Source organism: Zingiber officinale, chromosome 11B, assembly GCF_018446385.1.
Source record: "Zingiber officinale cultivar Zhangliang chromosome 11B, Zo_v1.1, whole genome shotgun sequence".
NCBI classification, from domain to species: Eukaryota; Viridiplantae; Streptophyta; class Magnoliopsida; order Zingiberales; family Zingiberaceae; genus Zingiber; species Zingiber officinale.
Genome location: NC_056007.1, coordinates 10,980,332 through 10,998,687, shown reverse-complemented (window position 1 = coordinate 10,998,687; position 18,356 = coordinate 10,980,332). Strand labels below are relative to the sequence as shown.

Below are 18,356 nucleotides of genomic sequence, written 5' to 3'. Positions count from 1 at the left end.
TTCCAAAGCAACTACAGTTGTGTGAAATTTTTGTTACAGATATAAAAAGGTGGAACTTTACAGGTTAAATTGCAATCCATGTTTAGTATCCATCATGGACTGTGATCTTTACAGGGACTCTGAGAAGATATCTCTGGAAACAACACTCCAAACCTCAATTCTACATCGAAACACTTTTCATAATCATCTGCAGACTTAGACACAGAGTTGTGGCTCAATCAGCTCACTGCTTCTGAGATGCTCTGCAATGAAGGTCTCCAGTGGCGGCCTCTTGCTGCCGCTGCTTGTGTGCTGTTCTTTTGCTGGTCTCCGTCCTCCCTCGCCACCTGAATCGCATCAAAGAGAGAAGGCATTGGCTGCTGTATGAAATCAGCTACTAACGATACAAAAAAAAAGAACACAAACTTGAGGTTTGTTCTCTGAATCCTCCTGCTGTGCCTCTCCAGCAGCTTCAGGTTTCCTGTGTTCATCTTCTTGCAGCTGTCCTCTGCATGATTCAGCCTGGTATTTCTTGAGCTTGTCCTGCTTTCTCTGCATGATCGCCTGCGTAGCTTCTGGCCGATCGCTAAAATGCCTCACACCATTAGCCCATAAAGCAAGAAATCCAAGATTGCAAATTCAAAATCCTACGAGGTGGGACCTTGGGAGGTGATCAGCCGGTAAACCCGGCCGAGCAACAACACGTCCTTGGGCTTCAGCAGTCGCACCCGGGTGAACTTCACGGTGCCGCCGTCCTGCTTCGTCTCCGAGACAGTGAGCGTCACCAGGGCCACGTAGTGCCCCGGGTTGCTCTTCATCACGTCGGCGGCGCTCGTCGGCCAGTAAAGCCTCTCCGCCTTCCCTCCGGGGTGCTGAATCACCGCCGTCGCCGCCTCAGACGCTTGGCAATTCCCCATTCTTTCCTTCAGCTGAACAAGGAAGCATGAGCGTTAAGGCGAGGAAGAGAAAAAGCCCTTAACCAGCTGCCGTTCTGTGTAGCCTCCTTTTAAAGGTAAAAATTAAAAGGGTGTGTTTTTTTATGAATACATTATAAGTGGCGTTTTTTTTTAAATCTTATCAAAAGCAGTTTGTTTTTTTTTTAAAGTTTGAAAGTATTTTTTAATTTAATATTATTAAAATAAAAATAGATATTGCTCATTCTAAACAATCAAATATCATCAATTTCATGATAAAATACATACAAATAAATTATAAAAATATTTCATACTTTTATATTAACACAATAATCATTTGCATAAGGAAGATTAAACACATTTTAATTTGAGATCTGAGATTTAAATATTAGTATAGGCGAGGTAAATACCTCGCTCCAAGGGTTAATAGTCATCTGCAATTTACTTTTTCTGTATTGAACCTGAGACAACTTGATACGAGTACTAGACAAGCATAATTATCTTTTGCTAACTCGACATTTTATATTCATTAGGATTTTATTTAACATTATTATAGTTATGATTTATATTTATTACAATACATTCTTAATTATTACAATATAATTATTTTTTCTTTAATAATTACTATTGATCCGGTGGTAAGGACGGGGGACCTTCGTTGGCGGGAGGTCAACGACACGTGGAGGTCAATGGTCAAGAGGGTCAACCCCAAGGTTGTGCCTAGCGGATTGACAGGCTGACCAAGCATCCGGCCGACCGGACATCAGGTCAGGGGTCTCCCGAACCGGACGAAAGACAGCCCGACCAGGTGTCGGGTTTCCGATGCTCAAGTAGAGTCTATGGGCCGAGCGGAACGCTCGTCCGAACCGCATGACAATAAGACGCAATTCCATCCGAGCACATGAGCAGGGCTTCACCGCCCCGGGCCGAGGTATGCACATTCCCGGAGGCCATGAGTGCCGAGCGGCTGGTCCGCTCGGCCCGGGAACAGGCAAGAGCGCTAGGAGACAAAAAGGACAACTGGTAACTTCGTCCTCGAGACACCTGCCGCCGACCAACAGCATGGTCGGCGGCCGGATCAGACAGAATATCGTACGGTGGAAGTTTCTACCGTCACATCCGGGATATGCTCGGGCGATTGCGGAATGACGTCAGACATGCTTTTCTGACACAACCCTATTGAGGTATGTTTGGGGAAGCGTGCACGCATTGAGAAGCGTGCCCGCGCCTCCTCGGGGTCCTATATAAGGACCCCCAGACTTCGACGAAGGTATGCAATTTCTCATTACTATAGCCACAGTAACGTTACTTCGTTTCTCTTCATCTTCGCTGCCTGATTTGAGCGTCGGAGGGTCGTCGTCGGGAAACCCCTCCCGGCTTGACTTCTTTGCAGGTCCGCCGGAGATCCACATCACTAGTCGGAGATAACAGAGAGCATTACGTCCCCAGCGTCTATCGACTAAGCGTTCGGACAGGATCAACTATAATATATACTTTGATGTGTTTTAACCATAAAATACTTAGGAAAATAAAAAAAAATCACAGTTTGTATTCCAATAAGGATTATATTCTGGAGGTCAACCAGTAAAGCATATATAAGTTACACTCCAAATTTATTTGGTAGACAAATACCGTTTATTTTTAAAATTAATCGGACAAAATTTAGACACTGAATTATCAATATTATATATAATATAAATACTTTATTTTTATCAATATTAAATTATAATACTTATGAAATTATGTCTTGAGTTGGTTAAAAATAGGATCCTGATAATGGGAGATCAGAGAAAACATAAAGTAAATGAGCCTCTGGCATACATGAATATACATAAATTAGTACTTTATTTATAAATTAGACGGGTTAAAAGTACATCAAATCTATATAGCAGCATAATATAAGGACAATACTCAAGAATTCTAATAACAAATTATTGTAATAAATTCTCCTTTATAAAAAAATAATTTAACATCATATTTGATAGTTATTAATAAAAATTTCTTTGCTGGTGATATTACTAATTCTATGAAATTAAAAAGAATCATAACACTATATATATTTTTATATAAAATAATAAAAAAATTATTAATAAATTTTAAAATTATTTTTAGTGTGCAAAGGAAAAATATTAACATAATTAATTTTAAAATTTACCAAAATTAATGCTTAACGGTCTTAATAAAATAGCAAAACCGTTATCATCTTATATTTATTATACAAATATAATAGCTACTATTATATTTACATAGTTAAAATTTTACTTATGGTAAAAAATAATACCGTTCATTTCATACGGTTTAACACCATTCCTCAGTTAGATATTGAAAAATAAATTACAAAGGAATTTGTCCGATAATAATACCACAAGGATGAGGTAATTAATTGGACTTCTGTATCGTCGTGTCAAAATCACTGTTTCGTGGATCATAACTTTTATAATTATTGTCTCTTAGATGGATTTAGTGGTTAGCACATAAGATATTGTCATAATAAAATTTGGGGTTCGAATTTCGGTATAGCCGGTATAGCCGAGGTAAATACCTCCTTCATGTGCTAGTCACTATTTCAAAAGTTAGTAGTCGTTCATGATTTACCTCCTTCGTATTGACCTTAGGACGAATTGATGAAACGCTGAGACGAACATATTCATCTTTTTACCCCAATAACTTTTATAATTATTATAACGGTGTTAAATAGTTCGAATGAAAGGATGATATTTTGATTTTTGGTCCTTCTTGATGACAATGATGGCTAACCTTCCACGCGGAACGCTGTCAGTGGATGTAGGCACTGCAGAGCGTGAGGATGGGGAAGAAAAGAGCTCACGAGCTATCATCTCCTGCACCGCACAGTGCCGCAACAGGAGCCAGCGGCAGCAAGCAACCAAAAAGGTGTGAGATTCTCTTTGTCATGGAAGTTTGCGAGTGGAAGGGGCCACAGGCGTCACCAAGAACGAGATAAGGGACACGCTGAATCATCCAGGAGCAGTAGCTTGGCACGGAAAAAAGGCATTCCCTTCTTGAGCTTGCCTGGTCCACTGAGGGTTACTTCTCGTGTCTCGTTATGGGGAATCAGGTAAGCAGTGAGTCTCTGTACCAGTTCTTGTCTTCTTGTTCTGCATCATTCTCATTTTAGCTTCCACATCTTGATTTCTCTTCCCCCAAAGTGAAAGCCTTCAAATCAGTCATCGATAGCTTTTTGATTCTAGCCACTAAAATCAACAAGCAAAATGCCAATTGAATTGGCAATCAAATCCTGGAGGGTCAATGGTAAATTATGACGCGTCTCATCTGTTTGTGAAATTGCCTCACAACTGATGTGGCTGAAAATTATGCAGAGTGGTTAGCTTTATTTGTGTGTGAGGCTGAGGCATCTGCTTTAGATTTTGGGTGGAGGTATTTTTAACTGGCCTGCCTTTTTTTTTTTTTTTTCAGTTCTTTGGTTGCCCTACTTAGTGGCTTGAAATCATTGATCGAGTCCTTTTCCTAAACTAGTATTCATTTTATGGGTGCACTTGTTGCAATTGGACTAATTAAACTAGTATCTCCATTCCTGAAAAGTTTGTTTATGTTGTTCAATATAGAGGAGGTCAATTAAATGAACAAATTTGAATAGACACATATATGTGAACAAAGATTGTGAACTGTTCATTAACAAATTTCTTATTAAATTTGTAAATAAACAAACAAGCTCTCATAACAAATAAATAAGCTTGTAACATCAAATTCAGTAACCAACTAAAGAAACTTTAAAATGTAAACATTTTAAACAACCAAATCAATTCAAATTGAGAGTTCGATAACATCTAAACGAACGATACTCAAGTCAAGCTTGAATCAAGCTTAGCTCATAAAAATGGAATCAAGCCAAGCTTGAACAAATAATCGTTAACTTTGAAAAGAATTATTTATTCAATTCAAGGCTTATCTCTTCCAAGAACTGTCTCTTGTTTTATTTATTTGTATTTGTTGAGGAAAGTGTTATTATTATTATTATTATTTTTTTTACCATCATGGAAGCAGCTTGGTACTATGCTGTGTGAAGTATGAAATACTCTGAAATGAAGTTTTTCTTAATTGTATACATATATTTACTTTTCTTTTCAAGTCAGGTAATAATTTTATTTTGACTACTTTTTTGTTTGTTCCTTTGGACCAATTTCATTCGGTCAACGTCCTTCTAACACAGACTTGACTGATGACTAAAAGAAGTGGCAAAGAAGAGATCAAAACAATAATAAAAAAATATGCCTTTTATTATGGCTTCATTTTAGAAAACAATACCTATCAAAGCAACTCTAACTTCAGTTTTACTTTAGAATTATTTTGACTCAATTTTAATCAAAACTTCTTTAAAACATCTTTAAAACAGCTTTATTTTGAAATTGTTTTGATCTAAAAAAAGACATTCTTTTAATTTTATTTTTTAATAAAAAAATCAATTGAAAATTTGAATTAATTGCCTGACCTCACAAACATGCAACGCAGCTGATGGGTGTTAAGCTTGATCTTGATGCCTTGTTTACTTAGGAGGATAAATTTAAAAATATTTGAGAAAAATTTTGTACAGAAAGTTTTTTGTTTATTTATTTCATGAAAAAAGATGGACTATTAATCCTTTTCGTTATTATTTATTATAAAATATTGAAAGGATGTATTTATGAATTTATCAACAGATTAATTTTTTTTATTCGTTCGAATTGGACGGAAAACCACGTTTCTTCCTTTGCCACATCTCCGCCCTCAACTACGTGAGCCATGGGTGGCCCCTGTGCAGGTGACACTGCATGATTGATCACCTCGTGTAGGGCAGTATTGCACGACGGTATTGCATAGTCGATCGCCTCGTGCAATACGACACCGTGTGCACCCGCATTGGATGCACTGCATAGGGTGACATCGTGCGACCTGCTCGCTAGAAATGGGTGACACTTCATGGTCACCTCGACGTGGCCATGCGAGACGATCATGCCTTGCATATGGTGACACCACACGACTGCCTTAGATAGGGCAACACTATGAGGGAGCCCTGTGTTAGTGTCAGCTCTAAGAGTCAATCATGAGATGATTAATATGAGACTATTGTATTATATTTTAACAAAAGACAACATTTTATGTTTATTATATTTGCTTTAAATATGTGCAAGTTTGAATAAATATAATAATATCCTAGAGTGGTAGGTTCTATTCTATAATATATTAATTAGTTGAATTGATCATGAGAGACTATAGATGTATATAATGCTACTCTAAATAATTCCTAGTCAAGTATTAATATACAAGGACAATATTAATACATTGAGAATAGTATATAAGTTAACTAATGACTTAATCTCATAAGTCATGAATATAAAAAATCAAGTTAACACATGAGTATATATTAGAGAATATGTACTGAATTGACCTACCATGAGAATGTTTCATGAATTGTTATATGAGTGTCATAAATATTCTCATAATGACTATTAGTATAAACAATCATTTGACCAGAAATAACTATGGTTTCTTATATAAGGAGTTATGTATTTTAGTATCGACAAATGTCACCTGTAACAAGGTTGATTGTAAAGTCATTCATTACGTATGTAATGAGTTATGTGGAGGGATATGAGTGAAAAATTTGTCAATTCTATATAACAGAAGTGATGTTCGCAGGCCCCTTGATTAAGTAAAAAGAGCAGCCCGATGCACGAAGCTCTCGTCATGCGGGGTCCTGGGGAAGGATCCATTGTACGTAGCCTTACCCTGCTTTTTGCAAGAGGCTGTTTCCAGGATTCGAACCCGTGACCTTTTGGTCACGTGACAATAACTTTACCGTTGCGCCAAGACTCCCCTTCATTAAGTAGGACTACCAAAATGCATGACTATGCTTAAATAAGTCTGCATGAGATATTAAGCTTATTTGGTCAAGTGAGTCTACTTAGATATTAAGAAACACATACATTAATGAGAGGACGACACGATCTATGTCTCGTAAATTAATCTAGGTATCATGGACAAAAGGACTAAGTTATACAATAAAATAGCCATTGACAATTTAGGTCGAATCTATGACATTATCGTCACTTGGATAGCCATGATGCATTGCTAGTTGTCATTCATTGTTTATGTTTTTAAAATGTGATTTTAGAGTCACTGCCAACGTTACGAGAATTTATTGGGTCACACAAAGAGCGTATTAATTTTGGAGTTTGTTTTATTTTTGTATGATTGAAATAAAGTGGGCCTAAGTTTTAAATTTGAAATTAGTTTTGGATTTTAAACTTGTTAGATTAATGATGGTATTTCGTTTGAGGGGATGATTATTAGGAATACAATCAAAGTCCCACATTGAAAAGATCATGAGTTAATCTAATGGGATCTTATTGGATTACTTTTATTTGGATCTTAAACTTATTGGATCTATTTGGATCTTAAACTTATTGAATTAATGGTTAATCTAATATTTGTTTGGGTTTTTCGAATGCTCAAACCAAATGAAACCCACGTTATTAGATAATGTCTTGGTAGATAAGACTTGATCACGTTACTAGATAAAATCTTATTAGATAAGACTTGGCTACGCTTTATCTGATAAGATAACCCTAATAGTTATAGTTTAATTTCAACTTGTATATATGCATGATAGCTAGCACTATGTGCACAATATCGGGAGACTCCAATTGTGTTCGTGAGACGGACAACGACTGTGCTCGTGTGGATATCATTAGAGGTGTGAATGTAATGATTGTGTTGATATTGGTTAGACTCTCTTGATACGCAACGATTTTATGCATCAAGAGGTAAAATTTTGCATCAACGATGAAATTAGAATTCGCTTGAATCTTCGGCGAGTTCCTTGTTCCGTTGCATTTTATTGTTTAATTTTGCATGCAATCCAACACCCTATGTGGCAGTCCACCTCGCGCGACTCTTAGGTGGCCTCGCTCGGGTCACATCGATTTTGCTGTTTATTTTTATTTTTATCATTTTCAAGCTTGACACAGATATCTTATCAAATAAGCTTGAATATCACAAAATTTAACTCATCAAATAAGCTTGAATATCACAAAATTTAACTCGTTTACAACCCTAGTTAATCAAGGTCCAAATGTAAATGTCACTATCTTGTTTTCATACTTTTTTTTTGTGAAGTTTAGATTATGCCTATCAAAAATAATATATTTCTCTGCTGGTCCAGCTAACTTTTTTTCAGCACATCCACCTGCCAAGATTATTGACAAACATAATGGTATGTTGTCATCAGCCACTTCCACAACCTCCAGTTTTCATCTGATGGTGGTCATGTGTTGAATGATACATATGAAAGGGTCCCTCAACTTCAGTAAGACACTTATTTTCTTAAGAAAAAAAAAACCTCGAATGCTATTCATATAGTATTATCATCATCATCGTTAAGTCATGTTTGTCCTAATTATTTAGAGTCGGCTTGTTCATAAATTTAGACAAATTTCACAGCTGATTTGTGTGGGTCTAATGCAATCATCAACCTTTTTTCGGTTAGACTTTCACACCCAATAAACGCCATTAATAGCCATGTGAAGTGTTGCAGCACTCTAAGAGTACTCCAATCTCATTTCATTCAAACATAAGTCCCTTCTCTTCCATGAAGCTTCCATACTTCACTCTTCAAGTAGGATCAAGATAATATTTACAGTCAGCTGAGAATGTCACCAAGAACTTGGAAGTATATATTTACATTTCGATTTTGGATCATGTTTCAATTGAGAATTGTATCCAATTGTAGGGGAGTAGAAACAGTTCAGAATATGTATACATTTCAGATCTGAATCTGAACACTGTGCCAATTAATTATAGGACCAGGACTTGATTCATTTTATGATTGAAGTAGTTCAAGTTATTGTATCATAAGCCTAATGAGGACAACAGGCAAATCTGAACCTTTAGGTTATGCTTGGAACCTTGTCCCATTAGAGGACAGATTATGTATGAACTCTAGTGTCTATGAGCTTGCTTGTCAGCAGAGTTGTGTTGGAGTTGGTCTGGCCATGGAACAATACAGCACTAGTACTCAAAGGAACAATAAGAATATCAAATTAGTTTCTGAGAGAAAAATGCACACTCTGAATTTACTCGATAGGTGAATTAGGGGAAGGTTGTCTATCTCCAAAATTAATCGGGTGAAGTTTGGACACTTGGATTATTAAAAAAAAACAAATGAAAGTTTAACGAACTTAGAGTTTGTCAGTAGGCAAACCTTTCTGATTACACTATACTTGGGGTCTCATTCTCATTCTTTATTGCACGAGTAGCTTCTTGTTCTTAAATGGAACACAAGTTCCAGATTTCCAGGTTCCAGATTGGTGGTGATATTTTCTGATGGCCCCATGAGCCCTTCAGCTTCTTAGAGGCAATTAATGAATGTCTGCATTTGTCTCTTTCTTTCACCTCCTTCCTGATTTTCTTCGACTGAAACAAGGGTCATGAATGATATTGCATTATAGTGTTACACTTGAAGGTCGATGATTGCAGTCTTAATTTCAAGTGTCGAGGCCAGCGAAACCATTGAATGAACTGAAGGGGATCGGAGAATTTATGCTGATAACTTGGGGTTTTGCATTTCAAGCAATTGGCTGAGCAACAGAGCTTGAGGTTGCTCTGATACGTGATTTACCACCTAAGAAGTCCCTTAGTACATGATTTATCTCCCTTCATTTCGTTGTGGGGCCGGTAATGAGGGGCATTCTAGGTGAGAAATCAACTTTTTGCTTGCTCTGATACTATGTATGGCATGTGATTCAATAACTTAGTGATTTGATTCGCACACGATCAAGGAACATATCAGAAATCTACACTTTCAAAATGAAGGCGGCATGTTGCAAAGTTCAATGGTTAATATCTTCTTCTAAATCTTCACTTCATATCGAGCTACATATGGGCAATGATGATTAATCTTCTTCTGGATCATTGAGATCACCTTCTAGTAGCACAAGATAGAACATTAGAGTTTTTTTTTAATGGTGCAGTGGTAGGGTGCTTATATAATTTCTTAAGCATTCATAGTTTGATCTTAACTATGGCGCACTGTAGTATATTTTCCTTCAGTGGGATGACAAATCTAGGATGTTGGATTATTGTACCGCTCATTACAAGCCGGGGCGGAGCCACCATTGAACTAGGGTGGGCTTGGCTCCATTTTTTTTTTTAAAATTAATGGCTTTAAATTTTATGTTTTGTTTTTCCAATTTCATCACAAACCATCGTTCCTGAGTAGCCGGTCTTAGGTAGTTGGCATTGACTCCAATTAGTTTTGAATCCTCGCTATATTCCTAGTTGTAAGTATTTTTGAATTTACTCTGATAGGTGATAGAAAATTTTTATGGAGTCGGACCAGTTATATCTAGGATTAGTCAGTCTGAAAGGTAGGATACTTCGTACTGGTTATAAAAAAAGGGATAGAATATTAGATGAATAAGAAGATACACCGATCCTTTTCGATCCTATTTGGTGATGCTACACTAAACTTGGAGAGATCTTAGATAGAGACCTAATGGAGATTCATTAGTTTTCATTGCCTTAAGATTCGTGAATAATTCTATGATTCATTTTTTTTATAATCCAGATTTTAAGTTTTTCAAATCGATTAATTTTGGAGGTGATCAATCCGGTTCTACAATAATTTTTCATAAGTCATCAAAGTAAATCTAGGAAGTACTCGTGTTGAAGACCCTTGACAGCCAACTTCCACTATTGATCGTTGCAGGTTGCCATGCTCTACTTGGATACTAGAATCGTCAGGTGGGGTCATCTGACCCCACCTGGATAATCGTACTTCATGTCACTTTTCATAGTTTTTTCTCCAAAATAGAATTGTGCATGGTTCGGTTGACAATCAAACCGTGGTGCTCTTGAGTATCCACCAAGTGTCTTATCATTGCACCGTGCCTTGGGGGAGAGTAGATCCTCTAGATCGTTTTTTGCGGTCCAGGGGATGGTCCTTTTACATATATTGGTGGGATAGATGACCCCCACTTATAAAATAGGTGGAGACCATTCATCCCCACCAATACATGCAAAGGGACCATCCCTTAGATCGCAAAAAGCGGTCCAGAGGATCCGGTTACGCCTGGGGCACTATGATTTTTACAACCAACACCACTATGAATCTAATCTTTGAATAATAGCACCACACATGTTTTGATTTTTGAAACCAGCACCACCATGGTTATTTTTTTCGAATAACATCATCAAAGTTGTGTTGATCCTTGAAAATCAGTAGCATCGTTTGTGATGTCAATAGTACACTGCGATTCTATTCTTCACATAACAACATCATAGTGCTATTGATATTTGAAAATCAGTACTAGGGATATAAACGAATGGAATCGAGCTAAATATGAAGAAAAATCTAAGGCTTGAATTCGTCTTAAATTAGTTATATTCGAGTTCGAGCTCGATTCAAAGCCCGAAAAGTTTAAAATTTTAGACATGGATTCGGCTCGAGTCAGAGCTTGGGTTCGAGTTTGGCTCGAAAGATTTGAACAAGTTCGTGAGCTATTCGAACTATTGATGAAAAATAAGTATTCGAAAGACTCAAAATTTATTTATTTAATATATAATTATATTATATTAATAAAATATTAAAGCTTGCCAGCGGCTTGCAAATTATCGAACTAAATAATTTAGGCTCGGAAAAAAAGTTTAAACATGTTTGATTTTGACTGGAATTCGATTATTTATCGAGTCAGCTCGAAAATCTCATGAACATGCTCGATTCATTTGCACCCCCTAATCAGCACCATTATTTTATGATATCAACAAAACAACTTGGTGTTGGTCTTTGAATAACAACACTATAGTGGTGTTGATTTTTGGAAATCAACATCATCATGTTGTAATACGAAGGTTCTGTTTTTGGAATAACAACACTTCAATATTGATCATTTTAAAACACCATCATTTTGTGATATCAACAATACATTGTGGTGTTGTTCTTCAAGTACAACACTATAAGTTGTGCTAATCCTTGGAAATCAACACCACGTCTTTGTGATATCAACAAAATGCTGGAGGTCATGACTTCGAATCAACAGAATTGACACAAACCCATAAGTTCTCGTAGGGTCTTAGAATCAAGATTCAACACCACAAATATTAATGCAGAAAAGTCCGAAGATTTTTTTCTAAATTTTTTTTTTGTTAGGATTATTTTCAACTTTTTATTTTAGGATTTTAGGTCTATTTAAATAATTATTTAGTTAATATTAGAATTTGTTTTTGGATGAATAATATTTTCGGTTGTGTCATTTATTTTCATTTTTCTTATTTTATGGTATTCTTCCGAATCAACATGTTTTAAAAGATTATTTTCAGTGTTCATATTAGAATTAACGAAATTATTAATACAGTACATAAGATAATCACTATTCTATCTGACGTCATTAGATATCAAAATCTTTATTTTTTTTTGAAATAGGTACATATTGTGTAAATATGTTTTGAGAGGTAAAAATTCTCAAAGCAACTTAAGAGCTTATACCTCCACAATTACCACTCTATCCATACCTTCAAAACTCTCATCACATGAGCACACTAGCCCACTATGATGTTACACTAACCACGTTGCATACATTCTACAATCATGCAATCCATTTATCACACACTATGTAACGCTCCGGCTCGGGCGGGCTCCACTCGGACCGAACCGGGAACACCATCAAAATTGTTCATCGGGTTGACGACTAGCTCCACAGATCACCAAAGGTTCTTTCAGGGTGCTTTGTCCTCACTCGCATGCACCCCGGAAAACTTCCCAGGAGGTCACCCATCCTCAGATTTCTCCAAGCCAAGCACGCTTAATTTTGAAATTCTTAAGTTTGAGCTTCCAAAAAGAAAGGTGCACCTTGATGATATGGATAGTACCATCTAACCTTTTAAGCTATACACTTAACCAGAATCTCAGAACCGAGGTATTATACACTAACAAGTCCACATTCGGACTTGCTTTTTCACACACTCACAAGTCCAAGCTTGGACCTGCATTCATAGTTACATCCATTACATAGCATCTCACGGACATAGCAATCTCAGTGGTGTTTACAAACCAATCACAAAACTCGGACAACATTTCCAGCAATTACACATGCTACCATCAATTACAAAAACATGGATAGGGGTTTAGAATTCTAGGCAGAAACCGGCGAACACATGCTATACGGAACATCATGCTGACTTGAGGTCCATAAAGCGGTGCACATGAATATGAATTTTGTGAAACATCCAATCAATATATGGTGAAATCCCTTGATATCGACTTCTATTTCGTGCCTCCCATATAAAATAGATCGTGCTTGAGATGCCTAGATATCGAGCTTTCGTCTTTCGGCTGCTACCTTTATAATTCTGCCTTAGAACTTGCTGCAACTCATCAAAAGAGTGAAAAATCTACCCAATATCCAACCATTGCCTCACCTTACACCATAAATCACAAGCCAAAGAATATTCAAAAAATAGGTGCCGGTTAGATTCATCGTGATGTCAGCACAACTCACATTATTTGTTCGGCTCATACTTCATTCTATCCTTGGCTCTTAGACATCCATTTGCTGACATCCATAAAATAAACCAATGTTTTGGTACGATTTCTGGCCTCCACACCACCAATTTCCAAGCCACCTCTGAATCCCTTAGCATGAAGAATTGATAAGCATTCACAACATTATCACCAACGAACCAATCCATCATTTTCATGTTTGCTCTTCCTACTCCATTCGAGACTCCTAGGACCTTGTTGCGGATTTCTATGAGTTTTTTGATCAAGGGAGAGTCCGAAGCTTGGGTTTTCCATGTCAAAAAATCTGCACTTTTCATATAATGATGATGCACCCATTTGACCCATAATGAATTTGTTTTGGACTTGATATCCCATAAAACTTTGCTCAATAATGCTTCATTCCATGCAAGAAGATCCCTAAGGCCATCCCCCCATTTTGCTTTGATGAACAAATCTTTGACCAAGATATAGGAGGGTGTTTTGAGGACCAAACAAACATACAACAAATAGCTTTTATCTTATCTATGACTCCATTAGGAATTAGAAGCATTGAAAATAAAAAATATACCATACCTTGGAGAACCGTACCTAGCAATTCCAACCTTTTGGCATATGATAAATTGTGCTTGGGTCAATCATTAATCTTTCTTGTAATAGCCTCTAGGAGTGACCCATAATTGGTAATCCTTAATTCTCCGCCGCTAATGGAATTCCCAAATATCGGAAAGGAAAAGAACCTTCTTGGCATCCCATAATACCAAGGATCCGAGCCTTTTCCCTTGCCTCTACACCGGTCATATAAATCTAAGTTTTTTGTGGATTTGCTCTTAGTCTCGAGGTCTCTCCAAAGAAATTCAAGCAATCCTCTAAGTGTTGTGTAGATGATGTATTCGTCTGGTAAAACAACATAAGGTCATCTGCATAAACAAGATGTGTGATGCTCACGTACTTGCACATTAGATGGAAGTGGAAAGATGGCAAAGTGATGGTGGTCTTGAGCTTTATTGATAGCACTTCAATGCATAGGCCAAACAATAGGGGGGGAAAGGGGATCCCCTTGCCTAAGTCCTCTTTGGCCACTAAAGAGACCATATACACCACCATTTAGAGAGATTGAGCAGGATATCATTGTGACACATTCCTTGATCCAATTGTAATATCGTTGGGAAAAATCAAAATGAACGAGCGCCGACATAAGGAAGTCCTAATACATCATATCAAAAACTTTTTTCAAGTCCACTTTGATTATGCATCTAGGAGAGATCCTTTTCCTTGCATACCTCCGAAGCAATTCTTCGGCCAAATATATGTTATCACCTATAGAACACCCCTTGATGAATGCTACTTTAGCCGAATCCAATAAGAAATCTAAGACCTCCGATAACTAGCTAACAAGTATCTTCAAAATAACTTTGTAGACAACATTGCAGTAAGAAATTGGCCTATAGTCCGATACCCCCACAACATGACCTCCTTTTGGCACAAGAGAGATCAATGAGTGATTCCATTGCTTGAGTAGCTTGCCACTTTGAAAAAAATTCCTGCACAACTGCAACAAAATCACTACTAACGATATCCCAAGAAGAAGTGAAAATTTTCGAACCATAGCCATCCGGACTCGGAATTTTTCCACACCCAATATCATATAGTGCAACCTTTACTTCTTCAAGGACAACCGACTTGGATAAATTCTCATATTGCCCCCTTGTTGGCTTTCTTCCGGTGAGTTCATTACTGCCTAAAATTCTGCACATCTCCTTTTGGCCAAGTAAACCATGGAAGTAGTCTACAAAGTCCTCCGCAACTTCACCTATACTTGTGGTTTGTTCCCCATTCCATTTTTTGAGTGTAATGATTGTATTTCTCTTGTTATTTCTTTTCACCACATTATGGAAGAACTTTGTACATTTGTGTGCAGTCCTCAAGTATACATTCTTGGTCCGTTGTTGATAAAATTATCTTTTTGCTTCAGCTAGTAGATTGACTTTCTTTCTAATATGATTGTACTCCATAGGAGTTGGACCACCATCTAGAATATCTTTTTGCACCTCCTCCAACTCTTCCTTTGCTCTTCTTGCCTTATCTGAAATGTGCCCAAAGTTTTTTTTGTTTAGCTCTCTCAAGCACCCTTTCAAGCGGAACATCTTTGTCTTGAGAACATATTGGGCATTTCCCATTGCTGGGGTTGCCCATGAGCCCTTCACAATCTTCTCAAAGTCTTCATGTAATGACCACATGTTGATAAATTTGAAAGACTTATTTGGTGGCAGGTCATTAGCCAAAGTGTGCATAATGGCACATGAATGATCCGAGAGACATCCCGGTGCCATAAACTCCACATACACATCAAATTCTGCCATTAACAAAAAATAATTAACCAAAGCTCTATATAGCCTTCAAGAAATAGTACCATTAGACTATGTAAAGTGACACCCAATGGACTGGAGATCTACCAATTCACAAGCTTGTGCAAAATCTGTAAGTACCCCTTGCTTTTCATCAATGGATAAGAAATAATTAAAGCCCCCCATGATCATCCATGCATCTGTGATAGTATCTCCCAAATCTGTGAGCACCTCCCATAATGGTCTTCTTGTTGTGATTGAGTTCACAACAAGTAATCCTTGCTAGAAATATGACATTGAACATGGCAATATATACAAAAGTCACCAAGAAATCCTTGCTAGAAATACGCCATCGAGCATGACAATAATATACTGATCGGTGACCATAATAATATACACATCTATCTTTTGCAAGTCCCAAAGAAGTAATATACGACTATGATTAGAAAAATCAAAATTATATGCATGACCCATACATGAGAACCTCCTTTGTAATATTGAACTTAAGGAATTTTCATTGAGCTTTGTTTCCATTAATGCTATAACTTGAATATCTTTTTGTTGGAGAAGGTGTTGCACTCCTCCATGCTTTAGGGACTTGTGAAAGCCCCTAATATTCCAAGAAGCGACCTTCATTTACGACCATTGCGGGTTGCTCGCACCCGTATTTGTCTTTGACTTCTAAGTATAGGAAATGCCGGTTCTGCAGGCGCTTTTGCACCGGAGGAGGTGGCTGTTGCAAGGGAGGATGATGAAGCCTTTGATGTGGAGCATAAGGTAACACTTGCTGCTGTATCCGAAGAGGAGGATGAGCTCACTGATTCAGCCGGTGCAGGTTGGTTCGCTTCAATGGCCGGCTGTCTTTCTTCATTGTTGTGTATGTTTCCACTTGTGTCTAGATCCGACACTTCCATTTGATGTACATGTTGCCCTGTTGCTTCATCACCTCTATGAGTCTCACCACCACAATCAGATGGAGGTACCACTGCTACTGGAATGGGGCTGCTTACTGCTACAATTTCCAGCCCATTTCTTTCCACTGGACCTTACACATTTGTTTGCTGCTGTGCCGGTCTCCATTGTTGCCTCGAGCGAGTTCTAAATCTAGTTCTTGTCCTACCCCTCCCCCTCATTGATTGTGATCTTTGCCTTCCAGGTTGCTAATGATTTGGAGCTGCAGATGGCCTTCGGTCTGGCTGATTCTGCTGGCGGGCAACAGGGGCAGCAGCTCTACGACATCCCTCTTTACGGTGTCCAATTCTCCTACAGACTTCACAATAATCAGGGACCATTTCATAGTATATTTTGAACTCTATTTGTACTTCCGTGGGCAGCGTAATTGGGACCTCATGGACCCTTTCACCGACAACCGGAACTTCAATCATAAGACGAGCATACTCCAATATTCCCTTGTCCTTGTTATTTTGTCCGTGTACATGGTATTCCAACCTCCGATCCTATCATGCTCAATATCTTTTGCGACCAACAATCCGGTGGCAAACCATGGATTTGGATCCAAGTCGGGAGGAGCCGTTCATCCTCATTGAAAAGGAAACAACATTGCATGACCTTCAAGAAGATGGGAATTCCAAACGCAAAGTATGACCCTCCTTGTAAGATGTTGTCCATGTTTTGTATCAAATTGGAACACAACCCATCCACTTTTATGCATGAAGGACTTGTAGTGGATTTTCCATCGAGATGCTATTGCAACCACTCCATTTCTGCCCAGGTGTTGGCCCATGAAACAACCAACGAGGCAGAAATCCATTGCATCCTCCATTGTGTCAATATCATCAAAATCGAAGGCTAACTTTTCCCCCTTGGCCTCATTTTGATCCAAGCTCATGACGTTCTTTGTCTTCTTTGTCTTCCTATTGTCCTTGAAGAGATTGACCCAAGATTTCTTTTGTTGTGGCTGCCTGTCCCTTTCATTCTCTGTAGTAACATTAGGTCCATCCGGTTGGTTTCTTTCTGTCGGAGGTGACTGATTTTCCGGCAAGATTTCCTCCTCCGGCGTTGGTGGAGTTTCTTCTCCTTAGCCTGACCTTGGGGAGGAGCTTCATGTGTCCCACGTGACAAGTTGGGCAAGTCAGCACCGTTGGCCACATCATCAACTTGTTCCACATCATCCTGCACTACTTGGTCCGTGTGTTCCATTGCGGCAGCCATGTAGGACTCTTGGTCAGTCACCTCATCCTCATTTGCTACCTCCCCAAGAGCCCTTTGACCAGAGAAACCTTCTCCTTCCTTCTTTTCTTTGGCATGCTTGTGTGAGAGAGCCAGCTGGTCTTGGGAATGAGATTGGAGGCCAGATCCTCTGGTCCAGAAATTTCTGGACCAGAAGAGGCCCTATTCATTCATTGGATGGGTGGATTGGACCCCACCTATTAAACAGGTGGGATCCAACCCATCCAACCAATGAATGAGTAAGGGACCAAGACTGGTCCAGGGATCTGGGACCAGAGGATCCCTGCCCATGAGATTGCCGCCCAAGTCCATCAATTGAAACTCCTTGTATTAATTGAGTTACCACAGCTTCCTAGTAAGTGGAAAGCCGACCACTCTCCTCCAATCTCGTTGCAGCTGGTTCAGTGGGAGGTG

At 38.2% G+C, this 18,356-nt stretch overlaps 1 protein-coding gene and 1 long non-coding RNA gene across 3 annotated transcripts; one reads left to right on the top strand and one right to left on the bottom strand.

Annotated features, from left to right (window-relative positions):
- Positions 1–17: 17 nt before the first annotated feature.
- Positions 18–983, bottom strand: LOC122033612. Of its 2 annotated transcripts, none has more exons than XM_042592671.1 (3): positions 641–983; positions 406–565; positions 18–326 (listed from the first exon to the last, which is right to left on the bottom strand). In XM_042592671.1, exons 1-3 carry the CDS (start codon positions 894–896, stop codon positions 224–226), a joined length of 519 nt encoding a protein of 172 aa, XP_042448605.1. In that variant the 5' UTR covers positions 897–983; the 3' UTR covers positions 18–223. The 2 variants fall into 2 exon arrangements, with proteins under 2 accessions (XP_042448605.1, XP_042448606.1); XM_042592672.1 differs by having other exon boundaries at positions 406–554.
- A 2,693-nt stretch (positions 984–3,676) lies between these two features.
- LOC122035040 lies at positions 3,677–17,210 on the top strand. Its single transcript, XR_006126871.1, has 3 exons — positions 3,677–3,969; positions 16,462–16,587; positions 16,909–17,210. It is a non-coding gene; the product is annotated as an uncharacterized LOC122035040 (long non-coding RNA).
- The last annotated feature ends 1,146 nt before the right edge of the window (positions 17,211–18,356 follow it).